The 19796-nt window shown below is 47.0% G+C and overlaps 1 protein-coding gene across 1 annotated transcript; it reads right to left on the minus strand.

Moving 5' to 3' along the window:
- Nucleotides 1-7524: 7524 nt before the first annotated feature.
- Nucleotides 7525-18994, minus strand: PERM1 (PPARGC1 and ESRR induced regulator, muscle 1). Its single transcript, XM_035118076.3, has 4 exons — nt 18857-18994; nt 14914-16864; nt 11190-11303; nt 7525-8967 (listed from the first exon to the last, which is right to left on the minus strand). The coding sequence occupies exons 2-4, from the start codon at nt 16862-16864 to the stop codon at nt 8885-8887; spliced, it is 2148 nt and encodes a 715-aa protein (XP_034973967.1). The 5' UTR covers nt 18857-18994; the 3' UTR covers nt 7525-8884.
- Between the last annotated feature and the right edge of the window lie 802 nt (nt 18995-19796).

Consider the following 19796-nt stretch of genomic DNA (forward strand, 5'->3'; position numbering starts at 1 on the left):
ACATCTTGCAGGAATGTGTATTCAAACTTCAGTGCCCTTGGTGTTAATACAGTAGTACAGTGGGATCTGCAACCAAATTTTGAAGTGTGAAGTGCTACCTTTCTCCCATGCTCAGTGCTAACTTTCTCTTCTGCATGGGTGATGCTGTTTGGGCTATGTAAGAAACACAGCACTTGCTGCCCCCATCCTGGAAACAAAGGGAATTGTTATCCAAACGAATGGGTGTGGCTATGCAGATGAGGATCTGCTCAATTCCCAGATGTTGCCCTTGAGTTCTATGGAGCACAGTAAACAGACTGCAACTTGAGGTTCTTGCAATTTATGAGCTCTTCCACCGTAACTGCAGGCATTTTGCTAGTTCTGCCAAAAAATAAATAAATGTGGCTTATGGGAGCACCAATTAGGTGCCCAGTTTTGGTGCCTTTCTATCGATGTAATTGGGCAACCCAATCCTAAGATCTATGTATGCACCCAGGGTCACCCTTTTCCCTACTTCTACTCTCAACTAGGGTTTCTGCTTTTTAAAAAACCCACACACTTCCCTTCAGGCAAAGGTGGTTGTGTGACAAACACAGGGGTGTGTAGCTCTTGTGGTGGCAAGTGAATACAGGAGCTGGTGGGGTGATGGGCAGGGCAAATAAATGGGATGCAGAGCCAGGCAGCCACTGGAGGAAGAGCTAACTTTTTCTGGTTTTCTCCCAAAATATAAGCAGAGCATCAGTTTAAGACCCAGCTACTGAAGAGAACAGTTGGACACCTGGAAATTTCAAAGTTCCAGGAGCCAGCATCAAACACCTAGTTATACCTGTGGCTTTTGAATTCTGGAGAGAGAGGGAGAGGATATTACAGGGAGTCGTTGAATGAAATGAAGTAAATGAACCTGACTCTATGGGGGTCAGGACTGCTGTGTTCTAGCTCTGGAAGTCATTGGTTTTCCATTGGTGGTCCATAATTCTGAGGTAGTGAGCCTGTGTTTGGCATGGGCCTCCTTCAGACAGTAGCTGGGGGATCACATAAGTTAATGCTTCTAGGGTGGATGAGGGAATTGCTTCATATAGGTTCATGCGCATGGCCAGGATTCATGTTGGGGGGGGGAGAACCTCAGTTAGTTAAGCATTTTTTATTTATTTACTTGATTTAGTGGCGGCAGCTGCCCTCTGCCCCCGCCATGCCCATGTATAGGCATAGCTGCCAAGTCTCCCGTTTTCCCCAGGAAATCCCCGTTTTTCCAGCTGTTCCTAGCTGAAAAAAACGGATTTTTTTGTTTTCCCCCGGTTTATTCTGGCGCGACGGCCATTTTGGAACTGGGCGGAACATGCTCAGAAGCAACTTTTGATGCTGCTCTGCCCAGTTCCAAAATGGCTGCAGTGCGACTTCTGGCGCGGCGGCCATTTTGGAACTGGGCAAAGCAGCATCAAAAGTCACTTCTGAGCATGCTCCACCCAGTTCCAAAATGGCAGCAGCGCTACTTCCGGCCCGGTCCCTTATTTCTCTTACAACAACTTGGCAGGTATGGTATAGGTCACAGCCACATTTAAAGCACATGCCTCCCCCCGCAAGGAATCCTGGGAACTATAGTTTGTTATGGGTACGAGGAATTGCAGCTATGTGAGAGTTAAAGTAGTGTTTCTAGGATTCTTTGGGGAATAACCATGCACTTTAAATGTGTGTTGTGGATAGGTGGTCAGAGTAAGATATCATGAAGAAGGCTAGATTTGGGCAAGTCATGTGCTCTGCCACTGAGTGATCAGCCTCTCCCCAGATATGCTGTTTGAGGTGCCCTTAGCTTGAGATTGGAGCTGGGTCCTTTTGTATGTAAGGCGGGTTGCTCCAGCAGAGAACCATGGCCCTTCCCTTAAGACACAGGAAAACAGAAAGCTGCCTTAAGATGAATTGGGCTAATGGCATTGCCTCAGTATTGTCTACACCAGGCACCCCCAAACTCAGCCCTCCAGATGTTTTGGGACTACAATTCCCATCATCCCTGACCACTGGTTCTGTTAGCTAGGGATGATGGGAGTTGTAGTCCCAAAACATCTGGAGGGCTGAGTTTGGGGGTGCCTGGTCTACACCAGGCTTCGTTAACCTTGCCCCTCCAGATGTTTTTGGCCTACCTCCCATGATTCCTAGCTAGCAAGACCAGTGGTCAGGGATGATGGGAATTGTAGTCTTCAAAACATCTGGAGGCCCGAGGTTGAGGAAGCCTGGTCTACACTGACTGGCAGCAGCTCTCCAGGGTTTCAGGCAGGGGTCTTTCCCAGCTCTACCTGGGAGTTGCCACTGCAGATTGAACCTGGATCCTTCTGCGTGCAAAGTAGGCTCTGCCACTGAAGCGATGGTTCCTCTTAAGAAATGCATCTCAGCTTTGCCAGTACGCTGCCTGTAGCAATGTAGCACAGCAAACACATTGAAACACCACCTACATTTACTGAAGTATTTGCAGCTTTGCCTTTGCAAGTCACAAATGAACTGACACCCCCACTCCACCCCACCCCACCCCACAACAGATGAGAAAGGGAGGGAGACAGGGTTTGCTTCATTCTTCATTTCATTATGGATTGTTTCCCATAAAGCATCCATAAAAACATATGTTCCCCCACCCAGCCCAAAAAAGTCCCCAAGGCCAATACAGAAACAAATTGTGGGGGAGGACTTCTGAACTATGAACTATTGGTGTTTTTTTTTAGTGGGATTCAATCCCATACTGGCAAATTCAGGTGGTGCAATTAGGTTGTGCTTTGGAGCTGCTCTTATGCATCAACCCTCTTTGTGCAATAGCACAGACTTTTTGCCATAAGGAAAGTAATGGGGGAAGGCACAGCAAAGTGGGGGATTGGACTTGCTTTGGCACAACTTCATCCTACATCCCTGCAAACAAATCAGAACGAATGCCAACATTGTCTAAATTCTCTACAAACAAACAAGGAGGAATTCTCAACAAAGAAGGTTGTCTGGAATCACCCTAGGATTATTATTTTCAACCTCCACTTAGAAGCTTTCCTTTTTTTACATGCACCATGTTAATTTCAGCTTGAATGCATATATATAGTTAATCCGTAGACAGGAAGTGTCCTGGTGGCTCTTTGCATATCACCAACCTTCAGCATTACATTTCAGGGGCGCTTTGCAGAGAGTGGTTGCTGGCATGGTCTGCGAGCTGAAACTTGGAGACAATGTTGACTGAAAAAGCACCTGTCTGACTTTTTCATTTGCTTGGCAGTAACGCACGTCAGATGCTCAGTGAGGGCAGAGGCTGTGTAGGGCAGCCCAATACCCCCTTGACGACGGGTCTCTAAATGCCGGCCAATTGCACTCATCTTGGCAGGCTTAGCACAGGGGAAAAAAAGAAGCTTTCGATAAACTCATCAAGGTCATTGCTGGTGCAGCAGGAACAAGCTCTTGTTGTCAGTGCTTACGTACCAAAAAGGAAACAAACTCAAGCTAGCAGCAAAGCTGTACCTCGGGAGATGGAGAATTAGCTCAAGGGCCACATTCCTTTTTGTTACAACCTTTGAGGGGGAGGGGGCACATGGCCATGGTGGGTGGACCCAGAGGCAAAAGTTGGCGGAGCAACGAAAGTGAATGCTACATTTGCACGGTAGGCTAATCTCTACACACACTGAACATGTACCCCTCTCTATCCTACATCCAGACAAACACGATGCATGATGAGAGTTCAAGGACATATTTCAAGCCAGGAAGAAAGACTATGGGAGTGTTCAAAGCAGAACTATTGAGGGCTGTGGCTTGGGGATGATCCCAGGGGCCAGGTAGATAGTTCTGGCTGGCCACGTTTGGCCCACCCATGTCTGAGGTTCCTCATCCCTGCCCTACCTCTTCATTCCAGATTTTTTTTGGGGGGGGGGGAGAGATGCGGCTAGTGATTATGCTGGGACTCGTGTGCCTCGAAGAACAGCCCTCCACACTAGAAGCCCTTTCAGACCATATGCACATGGAGGGGATGGTTCTCAGCAGATCAAGGGGTGGAGCCTAGTGAGGTAACAGTGGAGGCTAGTAACATCTGGTGACAATGGCACTTGGTGGGTCAGAGGTGGAGTCTGTTGGGATGAAAAAGACGCAAATGCCAAGCCACGACCCTTTCCAAGGCAATGGGCATTTCCCTTGAAATGCAAATAGCAGCTCCAGGGAGAAGATTTAGGAACATACCGGTAGCTGCCTTAAACCGTGTCAGACTATGGAGCCATTTAGCTCGGTATTGACTGGCAGTGGCTCTCCAGTGTTTCAGACAGAGAGCATTCCCAATCCAGCCTGGGGCTGCTGCTGCGGATTGAACATGGGAACATGGGACTTTCTGCATGCAAACCATATGCTCTACCACTGACCTACGTCCCTTCCCTTAAGGTAAAGGAACAATAAAAGCTGCCTTATTCTTAAGTAGATCATTGGCCCATCTACGGTAGCTCTATAGTCGGCACTGGTTGACAGAGGTTCTCCAGGGTTTCAGATGGGAGACATTCAGTCATACCTGGAGATGGATTGAAGCAGGGACCACTGCCACTAAGCCACGAGCCCTTTTATTGTGGCAGAGGATGAAGTTGTTAAGCACTCCTCGTGGTTCTGAGACTGCTCAGGCTCCCCCCTGGCTGCTATTTTTATAACATAAAACAGCCACACTGATTGTATCCGAACACAATTAACTTTTCATGTATTTTGGGCCCAATATTTTTTACTTCTTCCCTTCCAGAGATGGAGATTAAAAACTCTGAAATTCCGGAGAATTCCCAACCCTTCTTTGGAAGGTCGAGGAAGATAAAGAAGAAAAGCTATAGCTGCTGCTACAACAAGCTAAGCAGAAACTCCTGGGTTTTTAATCTCCCATTTTTGGCTGCGGTTTCTGATACTACGCTCACTCATTTTTCCCAGGGGCCCACATTTCATCTGGATCTGCTCACAAGGAGGGCGGCTGCTGCCTTGCCTCTAATGATAGCAATACTTTGCTCGCCTTCACTTCCCCATTAGCAGCAATCATGCTAACTAAATGATGCCATTCGGATAAGATTCCATGAAGACAGCCTTGGCTCTGTCTTCCTGATGCAGCGGGGTGTGTTGGACCCTGGAGGGCCCGGTTGCAAAGAGAAACTGGAGTATTTCCAGGTGTCTGTAGCAATCTCACTTTAGACAGAGGCTGAGGCAGAGTTACAAGCTTCTTCTTTCTGTCATGATTCCTGTGCTCCTGGTGCCTGTTGGGATTGGTAGGGCAGAAGGGACCCCAACTGTAGGGGGTACCAGAGCCAATGATAGGAGGAGCCAGAGCCAATCAGAGGCCAAGCCAACTAATTCTAGTTTTGCTCCCATCCTCCTCCTCCCTGCTCAAGGGGCAACATTGAGACTAAGGAAGAGGAAGATTGGCATCCAGTTCCACCTGCTGGATTGGATGCAAGTAGGAAGGCAGACAGGTAGAGGCTGGCTGAGGGAAAACTAAGGTTGGTGGGGCAGTGCCCCAATTGCCCAAATACATCAGCCTCCACTGCAACACACTAAGTAAAACCTTCCCTTAGCTTTCATTCTCCACTGACCTAAAAAGCCCAGGGAGGAACACAGACGATGTGAAGCTCCTCTTTGAAAGCCAGCACATTCATGTGGTCACAACAAGTCATACTTTGGCTTACCATGATAGGTGAACCAAGTCAGTCAATAGTTCACTCAACCATGTGTTTATCCAGTGAATGCAAAGTTGCCTCTCCGGATTTACTCAGGCCTACCCATGTATGGATTTTAGGCAGGAATGTGTATGAACTGATTTTCTGATGACCACTTGTACATGTGTACATAGAGCCTAAATGCATATGTAACACCCAGTGGTGAAGCTTCATGCTCTGGCACAGAGGGGGGGGAGCAGAGAGCAGGCGGGGCTGTGGCTGGTGTGTGCCCCGGGGCCATGGTGCACCACCCGCAGGGGTGTGGTGTTGTGTCCTGGGGGTGTGGTGTGCCGCCCACAGCAGCGTGGCGCCCAGTGTGGGCGGGGGGGCAGCCACAATGGCACCCCACTGGGATCGTGCTGCCGGGGGCAGTGCGCTCCCCCCCTTCTTCCTCCACCAGTGGTAACATCCACAGGGGTCTAATTGCTAGTAAGCAGCAGAGTCCTAAATGCACTGACCAGCTCTCAAATTGTTGAAATATACATCTAAAATGACAGAGTTACCCAAGTGAGAGATGAGAGATGGCAGTCAAAGCATGGCATGATTTGAAAAAGTTTCCTTTACTGGGAAACATTTACATGCATGTTCATTTGGCACTTTTTTGTATGCTGTAAACTTTCTTTTGTGTACACATATTTCTATTTTTCTATTTGGATTTTTGTTAACGTTTCACTTGCTGAATTTTTGGTTGATGCATAGAAGTTAAAGGGGCAGTGACAAACCTCAGGCCTGGCAGTTGAATGCACACCACCCTCACCCCCAATCTCTCTACTTGACCCTCAGTATTTTCCCAATGCCTCACACTCTCTCCAGCCACATCACTGATTGGCCTTGCTCCACACCCTCCTTGAATGTTTTTTGCCTGTCTGGAATGTGTCCCTGAACTCTGATCATGCCTCTTGCTTGCCTGGATGGAAGACAGAGAGCGTGTGTGGAGTCCAGTTTACTACACAAAGGTAAAGTGTACATGTGTTGTTTCTGGCCCCACTCACCTCTGGCATGTGGCCCATGGAAAGTTGATCAAAAGGAAATGTGGCCCTTGGGCTGAATAGGGCTCCTTGCCCTCCTTGCATTGAAGGCATAGAAGCAGAGCCCAAAGCTACACTGGCAACTCTAGGCAGAGGAGCAGAAAGGAAGCTGTGAAGGAACATCAGCTGAAGACAAGGGTGCCATTTCAGAGTAGCAGCTAAGCATCTGTGAAGTAAAGGTAAAGGTAAAGGGACCCCTGACCGTTAGGTCCAGTCGCGGACGATTCTGGGGTTGCGGTGCTCATCTCGCTTTACTGGCTGAGGGAGCAGGCGTACAGCTTCCAGGTCATGTGGACAGCATGACTAAGCCGCTTCTGGCGAACCAGAGCAGTGCACGGAAATGCCGTTTACCTTCCCACCGGAGCAGTACCTATTTATCTACTTGCACTTTGACGTGCTTTCAAACTGCTAGGTTGGCAGGAGCAGGGACCGAGCAACGGGAGCTCACCCCGTCTTAGGGATTCGAACCGCTGACCTTCTGATCCAAATCCTGGTTACAATAGGATGCCTTTTTTAGGCAGCTCAAACCACCACCACCCCAACCTCAGGCCCATCTCATCTCCAATATGGGGACAATAACAGAGACCTAACTTTTAAGATTACCTTGCATTGCAGCAAGGTAATGTATGAGAAGTGCTTTCAGCATTCAAAAGTACAATATGCATAAATGTTAAGCATCACGATGAAATCAATAAAGCGTTTTTTTAATGGTTATGATTTACTAAACAGTTTTGGGCATGTGTTGGAATCTTGAAGACGACTAGAGCTTATTCAATATTTCTTCCAAGCCTTAGAAGGCTGGGGTTAATCATCATCATCATCATCACATCAACACAGGCAAGTAGTGGTATCTTTTATTGGCTCAACTTCTGTTGGCATAGGAATTTGCAAATGTTAAAGTTACACAGAACATTTCACCAGGCAGTATTGTTCCATTGGTAACTTTTCACCTACCCAGCAAGCAAGGCAAACATTTTTAGTAACTCCAACGGGAAGAGATTTGTGGCCTTCCACATCAATCACTGAACTCTTCAAAACAGTTTAAGAAATTCACACGCTGCTGTAATGTTCCAAGGATAGAGCAGTTCTGTTCAATCTATTGTCTTTTGCATTAATCAAGGCTATAGATTCTGCCAAAAAAATCACCCTGCCCATCATCTACTGTGAAAAGGACAGGAGGCTAAACACTGAAAGGTTGGACAGTGTGATTGTGCTGGTATTTTAAAACATAAAAATGTCAACTTTCTCCTACTTCATATGGAAAATGTCTGGATGCCTCCTAGACATTTTAGAAAAGATAAAAGGATCTTGTGTTTAGGACATTCTTCTCATTACTTCAACCTAACCTTTTCCCTTCCTTTTCAACCTGTTGCTTCTGTTAGCAAATACGGTGAACCATCTTTTCCTTCACTCTTCTTTTTCCACATTCACTTAAGAATATGTGGAAGCCACCAGTGTGAGCATCTACTCTTCATCCTAACCTTCATATTCTCTTGATTAAAGGTATCAGTTCATTCAGAAAGGCTTTCTAGAAGTGGTGCTGTCAGGGCAGAAATTGGGAGACCTAATTTTCAGTAGAATGACCGGGAGAATGTGCTCCAAATGCACCCCTCTGAAGCAATATACATTCATCACAGCTAAAATGATGGAGGCTCTGATGGACCATTCAAGCTTAAGGGTCTAAAATTCCGCAACTGCACCGTTATCTCCTACGCCTGTGCCTCCTGGATTTGTTTTGGTAAACCATCCCTGAAACTTGTCTCCTTTCAATATTCTTCTCCAAAAAAGGATTGCACCTTCCAGTTGTCTCTTGGCCATCATGTCTACCTCATGAGCAGCTGCCCAGCTAGCTAGTTACCAGATGTAGGCTGGGTTATTTATTTATAGCGCTCCTTCTCCCACAAGTTCAAGGTGAGTTACTGGCCAAGGGACAGAAAGGTTTCAGTCTGGCATCTTCTTTGAGAGCTAACAATGGAACCAAATTCCAGTTTCTGTGGAAGCCTCCACCTTATCTTTCAAACCAATTTGCCGCCTTACCAGATGAGGGGGGGGGGTTATACTAGTGAGTCCAACAGTCCAGGATAGACCAAGATGCCCCAAAGGTTGGTTCCCTGTCTCCAAAGAAGTACCGTGATATCCTTTCCAACTCATCCCCAAAGGACCACCAGGAATTGGATGGAATTGACTTGTGTCCTGTTATGTTCCATGCTGAGCGTCCGTGATGACCTGCCGCCTGAAGAAGCGGATGGCTGAGAGGGTGCCAAAGTTTGCTAGCAACACTGGAAGAGGAGGGAAAAAGAAGATGCATCCACAGTCCAGATGGATGTATCAAAGAAAGACAGGTTGTTATGCAAATCGTTTCCTTGTCTTCTTAGAATGCATGCACTGAAAGCACTATTATACCACTTTAACAGTCATTGGCTTTCCCAAAGGATCCTGGGAAATGTAGTTTGTTAAGGGTGCTGAGAGTTCCCCTCACACAGCTATATATACCAGAGATCGCTGGGAAGAATCACAGCAAAAGTTAACCCTAAGGTTTGAATCCAATGCTTGTCCTACTCTGAATAGACCCACTGAAGTTAATGATCATGCCTAACTTAGGTCCATTAATTTCAATATCCTTTCTTGAGACCATTGTCTGTTTGTTTGTTTTTTGCTGTAAGGACATAGGAACAAAAGAAGCTGCAACTTGTCTATATACCCTAGTGTTATCTACACTGACTGGCAGCTGCTCTCCAGGTTTTCTGACAGAGTTCGCTCCCAGCCTTACCTGGAGATGCCAGGCACTAAAGCTGGGACCTTCTGCATGCAAAGCAGATGCTCTACCACTGAGCTGTAACCCTTCCCTTACGACGCAGGGATATGGGATGCTATCTTACACTAAGTCAAAACACTGGACCATCTAGCTCAATATTGTCTACACTGATTGGCAGCAGCTCTCAGGCAGAAGTTTCTCCTAGCCCTGCCTCAAGGTGCCAGGGATTGAACCTGAGACCTTCTGCCTGCCAGGCAGATGCTCTACCCCTGAGCTATGGCCAGTGGCACACTCTGCCTGGCCTGCTGGCTCTGCTGAGCCTCTCTGGGTAAGCCAACAGTCCAGCTTGCTGCTTCTCATCTTGAAAACCACTCTTTTAATAAAATGCCTACATCTGGGCTGTGCATAAATGGTTGCCCTCACCTTTCACAGGAGCATAGGAAGTTGCCTTTTATCAAATTATACCATTGGTCCATCTAGCTCAGTATTGTCTACACTGAGTGGCAGCATCTCTCCAGGGCCTCTTCCAGCCCTACCTGGATATGCCAAGGACTGAACCTGTGACCTCCTGCAAAGCAGGTGCTCTAACCACCAAGCTACAGTCCTTCCCCACCAGCCTCAAAGGATGTGACTTTCTCCCCATTTACCTGATCACCACCCAGCCCAAGCGCAGGCACAAGTTCAGCCACCTATCTCCCCATCTGCAGTTACCCAGCTTTGCACGCCCTGCACTAGGTGGAGTCATTATCTTCTCCCTTCCTCGGTCATCCCATATTGCCTAATAATGCCTTAAAGTCCTGGGGCTTAATTTTGACAGAGCACAGAATGTGTGTGGGGAGACTCTTGTTTCCAGCTGTAGACAAGCAACCCTACTTCCCACCCACCCCATTCCTTGGTCAGGACTCCAGAGCCAGCGGAGAAAGGAAAATGAGAAGTAGTCATCTTTTAGCATAAGGAGGAATTAATTCAAATGAACTTGTGAGTTTGAAGGATGCACCTTCCAAGGAGGTTGCCCATTGTGCCTCTGTATGATGTAACACTCGGGCTTTGTCTCCTTCCAATCAGCCTCTGGGGAGGGCAAGCAACTCTGCCATTTCTTTTCACTGGATAGGCCCCCCCAAAAGCAATTCCTCCCAATGCAGAGAGACAACAGACCTAGAGGAGCATTGCCACTGTGCCTCTGTAAGAGCCACTGCTCTGTGCCCTCTGCCTTCTAATGACAGTGATTCTACCCCCTTCTTTACAGGAAGTGCTGTTGGGTTGCTCAATCACTCCCAAATGATTGAATTCAGGAGAACTATCCCTTCTCTGAGGAGGCTGCCCACTGCATTTCTGTATGAGTTACTTCTCTGGGCTGTCCCGTTTTGAATCAGGAGGCTCATTCAGGCCTGTGGCTACCGGAGAAAGTCACAGGTAATTCTGCGGGCAGGCAATTCTTATCTGTACACACTCTAAAACAAAGTTTCCTTCAGGAGTTCAGAATGACGTTTGCCTCCCTTTCTGATGAGAGGAACAACTGGTTTAGAATAAAAACTTGGGTCATTAAGGAAGGAGAAGGGGAGAGTAAAAATGGTTAAAGAAAAAAAAAGAGAGAGAGGGAAACATCTCTCGGCATTAGTTCTGCTCTGTTCCAGAGCTGAACCAGTATGTTAACATTCCTGGCCTATCTCTGAGGCTTAAATCCACCCCCTCTCCAAATCCGCTAGGAGTTGTGCTTCTCCCACACAGAGCCCTTGGATACATTACCGATCTTCCAAGCATCCGGGGCCTGCAGATCAGAGCTCTTCACAGCCCACGAAGCAAACGCCATAAAGCCCAAGCACATGTCTCTTTGTGTAAAAACCGGCTGGAGGGGTCTTTCTGTGGCGGGGGAGAAGAAGAAGAACCAATATGGATGTTTCTCCTGGAAATGTTTATCCAGGAATCCTAGAGCATTGCCTCCCCCCATCACACTGGCACCATGAACAATTCAACTTTAAAGCATAAAGGCTTTTGACCTTTCAAAGCCCTGCATGCTTTGCCTTTGATCCCCACAAAGGATTTTTTTTCTTTAGAAAAAAAACAAATCCCCAGAGTCCAGACATTGGCATGATGGTGATATCAGTGGTGATTATATTTGAACCAGCTGCACAGCTGTCCTTCAACCTGGGGTTTCCATTCCACCTCAGTGATTTTCAAATGGTGCCTTTGGGAACGCCTATCAGTGAGAACTGTGCAACTGGAATACAAGGATTCCAGATGTTGTTGTACTACAACTCCCATGATTCCCAGCCAGCATGGCCAAAGGCCAGGGATGATAGGCACTGTAGTCCAGCAACTTCTGGAGAACATCACGTTGGCTGTTCTTGCTATAATGTCTTTAAATTCCCAGTTGCTGCAGGAGTCCATTGCTTTCCACGACCCTTTCTTCCTCTTTTACCTTCTTCCTCCTTTACCTTCCACCTGCCCTAATCTTGCAGCCCGCTCCTTTTGCTTGTGAACAAATGCAATTGCCACACAGGGATCACACCGTATGGAATGCAGAGCTGTATCTCCCTTGTTTATAACCCCACACAGAGACACAACAGGGAGCCTCCGTTCTGGAGGGTGCTCCCAGCTCCCAGGCATCTTTAGTCCAGGGATAAGGAACCTGTGGCCCTCCAAATGTTGCTAGACTACAACCCCCATCACCCCTGATCATTAGCTATGCTGGCTGGGGCAGAATATTGACATGGCGTACAATAACATTTGGTTTACTCATCCCTACAATAAATGAAAAAAGCCATCATAAAGCAAGTCTGAAAATCTGAGAAAAAGAAGGAAGTAGTGGAATAACTACAGGCTGCTGAATGTGTCATGTGATTCATAAGAGAGTCAGCTGTACTAGTAAACCAACCCTAATGTGCTTCCCTCCCCTTAACCTTGGACATTGGTTTAATCAGCTTCCACTGAAAAGAATCCTGCAAGAGAGTGCATTGTGTGTCTATATAATCAATATCCACCCCATACAGACAAAGCACATTTATATGGCATTTTAACGGTCATGGCTTCCTCCCAAAGAACTGGAGTTTACCCCTCACAGAGCTACAATTCCCATCACCCTTAACAGATGACAGTTCTCGGGATTCTTTGGGGTAACCCCTGTGCTTTAAACGTGCTTTATATGTATGGTCAGAGTAATGCCTGGCTAGCTTTCAAGCAAATAGATCAGAGACCTGAGTTCTAATCTTACCCATCCACTCCTTGCACTCTTTCTGTCTGTCTCTTGCAAAAGAACAAGTGTTGCAATAATGCTCAATCTGCTTTGAGGCTCAGGACAAAGAACGACTTTCAAACACTACAAGGTCAGTCTTTGTTTTACTTCTGAGAGGAGCTACTTTCAATCAGTTATGGGTGCTTGCTGATGACCTTTGAGTGTTTCTGGAGCACTGTTTTCCTTTGGGGATACAGGACCTCTCGATGGCCCAAGGGTGCAAGTCCAGTTTCAATGCACTCTTAGGTCGAGAGTGACTCAGCAGGGCTTATTTCTGAGTAAACACGCCTGAGACAGGGCTGCAAAGGTTTTAACCTCCAGGGTGTGTTGTAAAAAACGTTAACAACAGTGTCTTACAGCACTTTAATGAATTTATGATGGCATAAGCTTCCGTGGGCTAGAGTTCACTCCATCAGACACAGCCGACTCTCCAGTACTCAAATGTTTGTGCCATTGTAAATTTGTTGGTCTTTAAGGTGCTGCAATATTATTTTACTGTTTTCTCTGGAAGTGGTAAAACTCTCTGTGGGTTGATCTATTCATGGCCATCGATTAAGGCTGGCTGGCTGATTAATAGTCACCACCAAGGCAAGAGGGCTTTATTCAAATAATGAGGTCACCATTTGGTTTAGTATATGAAATATCAAGATAGGTTGATTTCTATATGTGTGTGTGCATCTATCTATCATCTATCTATCTATCTATCTATCTATCTATCTATCTATCTATCTATCTATCTATCTTCCCGTTTGTAAGGAATTCTCTGCAGGAAAATCATTTCATGTGTATCCACTATAACAGCCACAATTTCCTTAGCTGCTCTTGAACCCACAGCACAAAAGGGGTTGCCATACTTGTTTCCAAATGTTCTCATACTTTGGGCATGGCACGGTGCCTCTGGGTATGTGTGCTGATGCCTTTTCACTTTAAAAAGAATGAAACCAACTTATGTTTTCAATGGAATGTACCTAAGGACAGAGGGCCTCTGAGGACATGCAGAGTGCACCTTCCCTTGAAGCATGCGCTCCATAACAAAATGCTTAGGATCATGCTGCTGTTGCTGCTGCTGGGAACACATCCGTTTATTAAAAATGAAGATGCCAAATGCCCAAATGACATCACCATGGAACTCTGCAACCAGTCCTTAGGTTAGGTCAGGGGCGGAGAATGTTTTTTCAGACTGAGCGTCATGCTTCTCTCTGGGCTACCTTTGGAGGGGCATGGGGGTCACCCACCAGTGGTGGGCGGGGGAAGTTTCTATGAGCACTTACACACCACCATCCCTCTATCCATCCAGAAAGGAAAGAAGCATGATCAGAATACAAGGGTGCATTCCAGCCAGGCATGAACACACAAAGAAGGGTGCAAAGAAGTGTCAGTAAGGGTGAGACCTAGGGAGATGGAGTGGGGCTGGGGAGGAGGGTGCTCTGGGGAGAGTTCAAAAGTATGGATGCCATACGTCTGATTTTCCCGGACATTACTGGGATTTCAAAGGCAGAATTGACATCTGGGGGAAATTGGAGGGAGAAAGATTGTTTTCTGCTGCTCCAGAGAAGCGAACACGGAGCAATGGATTCAAACTTCAAGAAAGAAGATTCCACCTAAACATTAGGAAGAACTTCCTGACAGTAAGAGCTGTTCGGCAGTGGAATTTGCTACCAAGGAGTGTGGTGGAGTCTCCTTCTTTGGAGGTCTTTAAGCAGAGGCTTGACAGGCATATGTCAAGAATGCTTTGATGGTGTTTTCTGCTTGGCAGGGGGTTGGACTGGATGGCCCTTGTGGTCTCTTCCAACTCTATGATTCTATTCTATGATTCTATTCTATGATTCTATTCTATTCTATTCTATTCTATTTCCAAAAGGATCTTAGGCAAGTCAATTGAAAAATCGCTCTCTCTTTTTCCGTTTTTGTAAAAAACAACAACACAGTTCAACAACTTTGGGGTTTGTCTAAATAAAGTTCAACAACTTTGGGGATTTCCTAATAAAATCTCAACAATTTTGAAGTCTTCCAAATAATATGAAATATGGCAACCCTATCTAAGGGCCAGACAAGGGTCCAGGAGGGCCACATATGGCCCCTGGGCCTGAGGTTCCCCGCACCTGCGTTAGATGTACAAAGTGTTGAGCCCTGGCACATTTGTTTAGAAATTAAGCACTGGCAAAACAGTTAAATGGTCAGCATGTCAAGTTGTCAGAACCAAAAACCCACTCACATATCAGGAAAAAGAAATGGTACCTGGTTGCATCACAGCCATCCCTAGGTCTTCTGGTCTTGGTAGGTTTTCACCCAGGAGCCTTGGAGACACGAGCACCAGCCTTCCTTGAGATCCTTTCCGAAGCAGAGCGCCTTGGCTTGTGGGCCGTGATCTGAGAAGATGTGCAGGTCTGCACAGAAAGGATTTTAAAGCTCTTGCAGCCTTCCTCACCTCTGAGGCTGGGATGCTGAAGAAAAAAACCCTCCAGTTCCTCTTCTTCTTTGCTTTGTTGGCAAAGAAGTGTTCGTACACCTCTGGGGTAGACATCTGCATAGCACTGTCAGCCATGTCCAAATCCGGGTCCCCCAAGCCACCAGATGGCGCCGACTGATGTCCGGAGCTGAAGACTGTCTCCAGAACTCCATCTTTGTTTCTCACCTTGGCCTCACCCATTTCGCTGAAGAAATGTTCGTACATTTCAGGCCCATCCATTTCAGGCAGCTCTTGGTCAATCCCTGAGATCGGCTGCTCCTTTCCAATCCCCAATCCCTCCTCCTGGGTGTCATCGCAGAAAAAACAGTCATACATTTTTGGCCACCTCATGGCAGATAAGCCACTTTCTGGAGAGCCTTCTAACGTCGGACCATAGGGAGTTGGCTCCCCTAAGCGGTCTGATGTCTGTTCTCCTTGAACAATAGTATGAAGTTCCTCTTCAAAAGGTAAAGCCACGCCAAGATAGTGGCACGTTTCTCCACTGTCGTTCTTCTCAACCCTTCCTGTTGAAGTAGCTGTTTCTCTGTCTTCCTGCAATAGCCCATCACATATGGAATTTGTTGCTTGGATTGGGCTTGGACCACTCTTTTCTCCCGGTGCCCTTGGAAATGGTTGAACCCCGTTGTCACATGGAGAGCCCCTGACTTGGTTCACTGGGCCTCCCTCCTTTAAGGCCTCCCTGTTGCTTGCTCCACTCTCAACAATGACATTTGCAGAAATGTCTTCTTCCTTGCTCACCCTTCCCGGAATGTTTCCCCCACGGCTCGCCGATAGCATGTCGGATGGTGCAGAGACCATTACGATTGGAACCAAACACCCTTGAGATGGAGATGGGTTTTCCTGGAGTGGCGCCGCTGCCTGTGCCTTCAAGGTGACCTGAAGGGGCTTGCCACCCTTCTCTGGGCGCTCTGCTCCCCCGAGCTCTGCAGAAACTGGAGAATAAAAGGGAGCAGAGCTTGGATAGGCAGCAAGTGGGGGTTCTGGTTCCCAACAAGCTGCTGTGCTCGTCATTGATGCTGGGAGCTGCATGCCCACACAGGCAGGCAGGGAGGGATCCTTGGAGTGTTGTAATTCCAAGCAGATAGGACTGCTCCCATTGTTGTCTGCCCCGTCTGTGGTCTTCAGGTTTGTAGGCTCAGCACAGGGAGGTCTTTCCATTCTCTCCTGCCCTGGGCTTTTCTCTGTCAAGGCCCTCCCTTGGGTGGCAGTAGCTAGCACTACTGGTAGGGAGCAGTCTGGATTTATGGGCTGGTCTCCTCTCTCTGTTTCCTTGGCAGTAAATGCAGCTTCTGTGACGGTAACTTGCAGCCCAGTCCGACTTCCTGATGGCTTCAAAGTGACACGGGGCAGCTGACCTTCCTGGGTCCTCCTGGAAGTCTGGGGGCAAGCTGTGCCAAGTTGTTTGCTGTTGCACAGAAACCTGATGACAGAGCCCAGATCTGTTTCATCGTCACTGCCAGACAAAACCTCATCTACAAGCAGGTGCCCATCTGGGGTTCCACGTGGGAGGCAGCTGGCTGAATGGCTGGCTGGGAGGACAGGGCCCACTTTCACTTGGACCGACCCACTCTCTGCGGCCTCCCCTTCCTCAAGGTCGCTGAGGAGCTGCTCGTCAGCTGTAGCCAAGGCTGGCTGGCTCAAACTGCATTCTTCAGAAGCCAAGTAGAACTCAGCCCAATCCCGGTCATTTAACAGGATGCTGTACTCAAAATTTTCCATCTGGGAAAGGGACATGTTGATGGGGTCGTTGGGAGTGGGGAGAGAAAAGAGAGAAGTTTTAAAAATACTTTTACAGCATGTTTCATTTTGCAATGAGAGATAGAGGGGAAATTAGATTCAGTTTGCATTTAAAGGCAAATCTATCAAATTCGTACTTCCCAAAACAATATATGAACATTTGTCCAAATCTTGCAATGCAGTTCTCCAGCCAGCCACTGGTTTTTTTTTTAAAAAATGCACATATTAGTGGGAAATGTGCATAACAATTGATAAGGGAAAATAACTTACAAAAATGCACTACATTAGAAAAATGCTTGCAAAGATGTGCACATTAGTCAAAACTGCATACAAAAAGGTTTTTATTAGAGTGAAAATCGCATCAAAACGCTGATGAATCTTCATGAGGATTAAATAATAATAATCATCATCTGTGAATTGCTGCAGAAAACTGGAGAATTTAATATAAAATTGGAAAATGAGAAACTGAGAGAACCAAAATGGACAGGTACTTCCATCCCTAGCAGCCACAGAGGACACAAATAGAGGCCTTTAAATAGGGCTGTCAGATCACAACCTTCTCTTTGAAAGAGTCTTCTGTTTGAATGTCTGTCCAGTAGAAGTCCATTTTAAACCCTCGAAAGAATAATCAAGCCAGCAAGCAAGCAATCTTTTTTTTGTATGCTGCCTTGCTGAAGACAGTTTACAACATATTTAAAAATACATAACTACAAACAAAACAAAACTAGTCATAAAGAATAAACGAAACATCAGAGAGCACACAACCAAATCGAACAATTTCCACATAAAGGCCTGTAAGGCAGGGAGCAGGTCTTCCAGGACTCGCAGCCAAGGACCTCAAGGTGGCAGACACAGGGGGGGATTATTGATTATGATGTAATTTGTTTTTTTATATTGTAATTTTATGTTGTGAACTGCCCTGAGATTTACAGGTTTACAGTGGTATACAGCAGCAGCACCAGCAGCAGCAGCAACAACAACATTTTCACAGCAATATGTCTATCATTGGCTGCTAGCCACAATGGCTGTGTTCTACCTTCACTGTCTGAGGAAGTACTGTATGTCTTTGAAAGCCAGTTCCTGGGCATCACAAGTGGGGGAAGTTCTGTTGGGCTGATGTCGTGTGTGCAGGCTTCCCACTGAGGCATTTGGTTGGACACTATGAGAACAGGATGCTGATATCTAAAAACAGGATGCTCATATCCAGTGACTTGCATCAGCTCTCCAGAGTCTGACATGGAGACCTACTTAGGGATGCTAGGGATTGAACCTGGGACCTTCTGCATGCAAAGCACGTGCTCTGTCATTGATCTTCGGCCCTTTCCCCCAAATCCACCACTTCTGTGTGGCCTGTGCCTTATCTCTTAATCCTCATTCCCAGCTGCAAATAAAGCTTGTTGTTCTCCCAGGGGTTTGCCTTCAATTGTAAGGTCCTCGTAAACTGGGAATGCACCCTCCCCTCGTGAGCAGGGATTGATTTTATCTCTCAAATGACAATGACAGCATAGAATTAATAACAATAACAATGATGATGATGCAAAGAGAGGGTGACATGTTATAAGCATGCTGCCTATATAGAAACCAATTGCTGCCTTTCTCTCCTAACGTTCTACCACCGCCAATCATGAGGACTGGCAACTTGCTAATAAACAGTGGCAATCAACAAGTATGACCTTGAAGGCCATCTCCTTCTGTCTTGTGAGTTCTCCGGGACACCCGATCAGGCAGCAACACCAGCAGCTATATGAGCATGTTCCCTCTGCTGTGACCTCTCCACTCTGGTGGTATAAGGCTCCTTCGCTAATATCATCAGCTGCAGTGTCTACCCTAGAGGAGAGCCTGATCTTTAGGGTTTTGAGGTCACCTCTGCAATATCACAGCCTCTTGCACAAAAGAGGCAAAGCGAAAAGTGGCTGTTCTAGAGGGGAGCAGATACACAATAACAATGTGGGGGAGGGGCACTGCAGATCCTACCTTGAAGACAGCCTACGCCAAGGATGGGGCCATGCCAGGAGCAGCGCAGCAAAGTTCTCCCGGCGTGACATGATGCTGTGCCCAGTACCCTGGGCACTGAGTGCAGAGGCTGTTCGTCTTCAGAGAGGCTATTCTCTTAGGCCGAAAATAAGACCCTCCCTCCCAAACGTGTCACATGAAATTCTATAAATGCAAAGGGCTGGTCCAGAAATAGAAGGCAGGCAGCCCTTCCCGCAGATGCGCCAAAGCAGCCACTCTGACTCACCCTGTTTACCAGGGGCAGGACCTGTTTTCTGGTACCTGGCAAATCACTGCTCCTTTTTTAGCCAGGTACGAGAAAACATTTGGCCCCCCAGATGTTGCTGCGTTACAGCTCCCACCAGCCCAAATCTCCATGGATTATGGTTGGGAACTGTAGTTCAATAACCTCTGGATTTCCCCGGTCCCCCATCTCTGGTCTGTCCTTGAGAGGAGCTATTCAAATGCAAGTATCTGGTATGCAACTCTGGTATCAAACCAAGGATGGGGGTCTTTGATACCAGCACTTCCAGGTGTTGTGGAAGGAGTATTACATAGTTCTCCCCTTCCCTAGTCCAGTGTTTCCCAACCTTGTGCCTCCAGCTGTTTTCGGACTACAATTCCCATCATTCCTGACCACTGGTCTTGCTAGCTAGGGATGATGGGAATTGTAGTCTCAAAACATCTGGAGGCACAAGGTTGGGAAACACTGCCCTAGTTGATCTTCGCAGGGAGGTTCAGCTGGCACCTTCATTATGCACCTTTAGGCGCCAGTCAAAATGTTCTTTTTCAACCAGGCCTTTGGCCTGTATCGGGATGTTTTTAATGTTTGCTGTGTTTTTATTATGTTGGAAGCCAGCCAAAGCAGTCAGATGGGTTGGGGGCAAAGCAGTCAGATGGGTGGGGTATAGATAGATAGATA

The sequence above is a fragment of the Zootoca vivipara genome, chromosome 6 (assembly GCF_965207765.1).
Source record: "Zootoca vivipara chromosome 6, rZooViv2.hap1.1, whole genome shotgun sequence".
Classification (NCBI taxonomy): domain Eukaryota; kingdom Metazoa; phylum Chordata; class Lepidosauria; order Squamata; family Lacertidae; genus Zootoca; species Zootoca vivipara.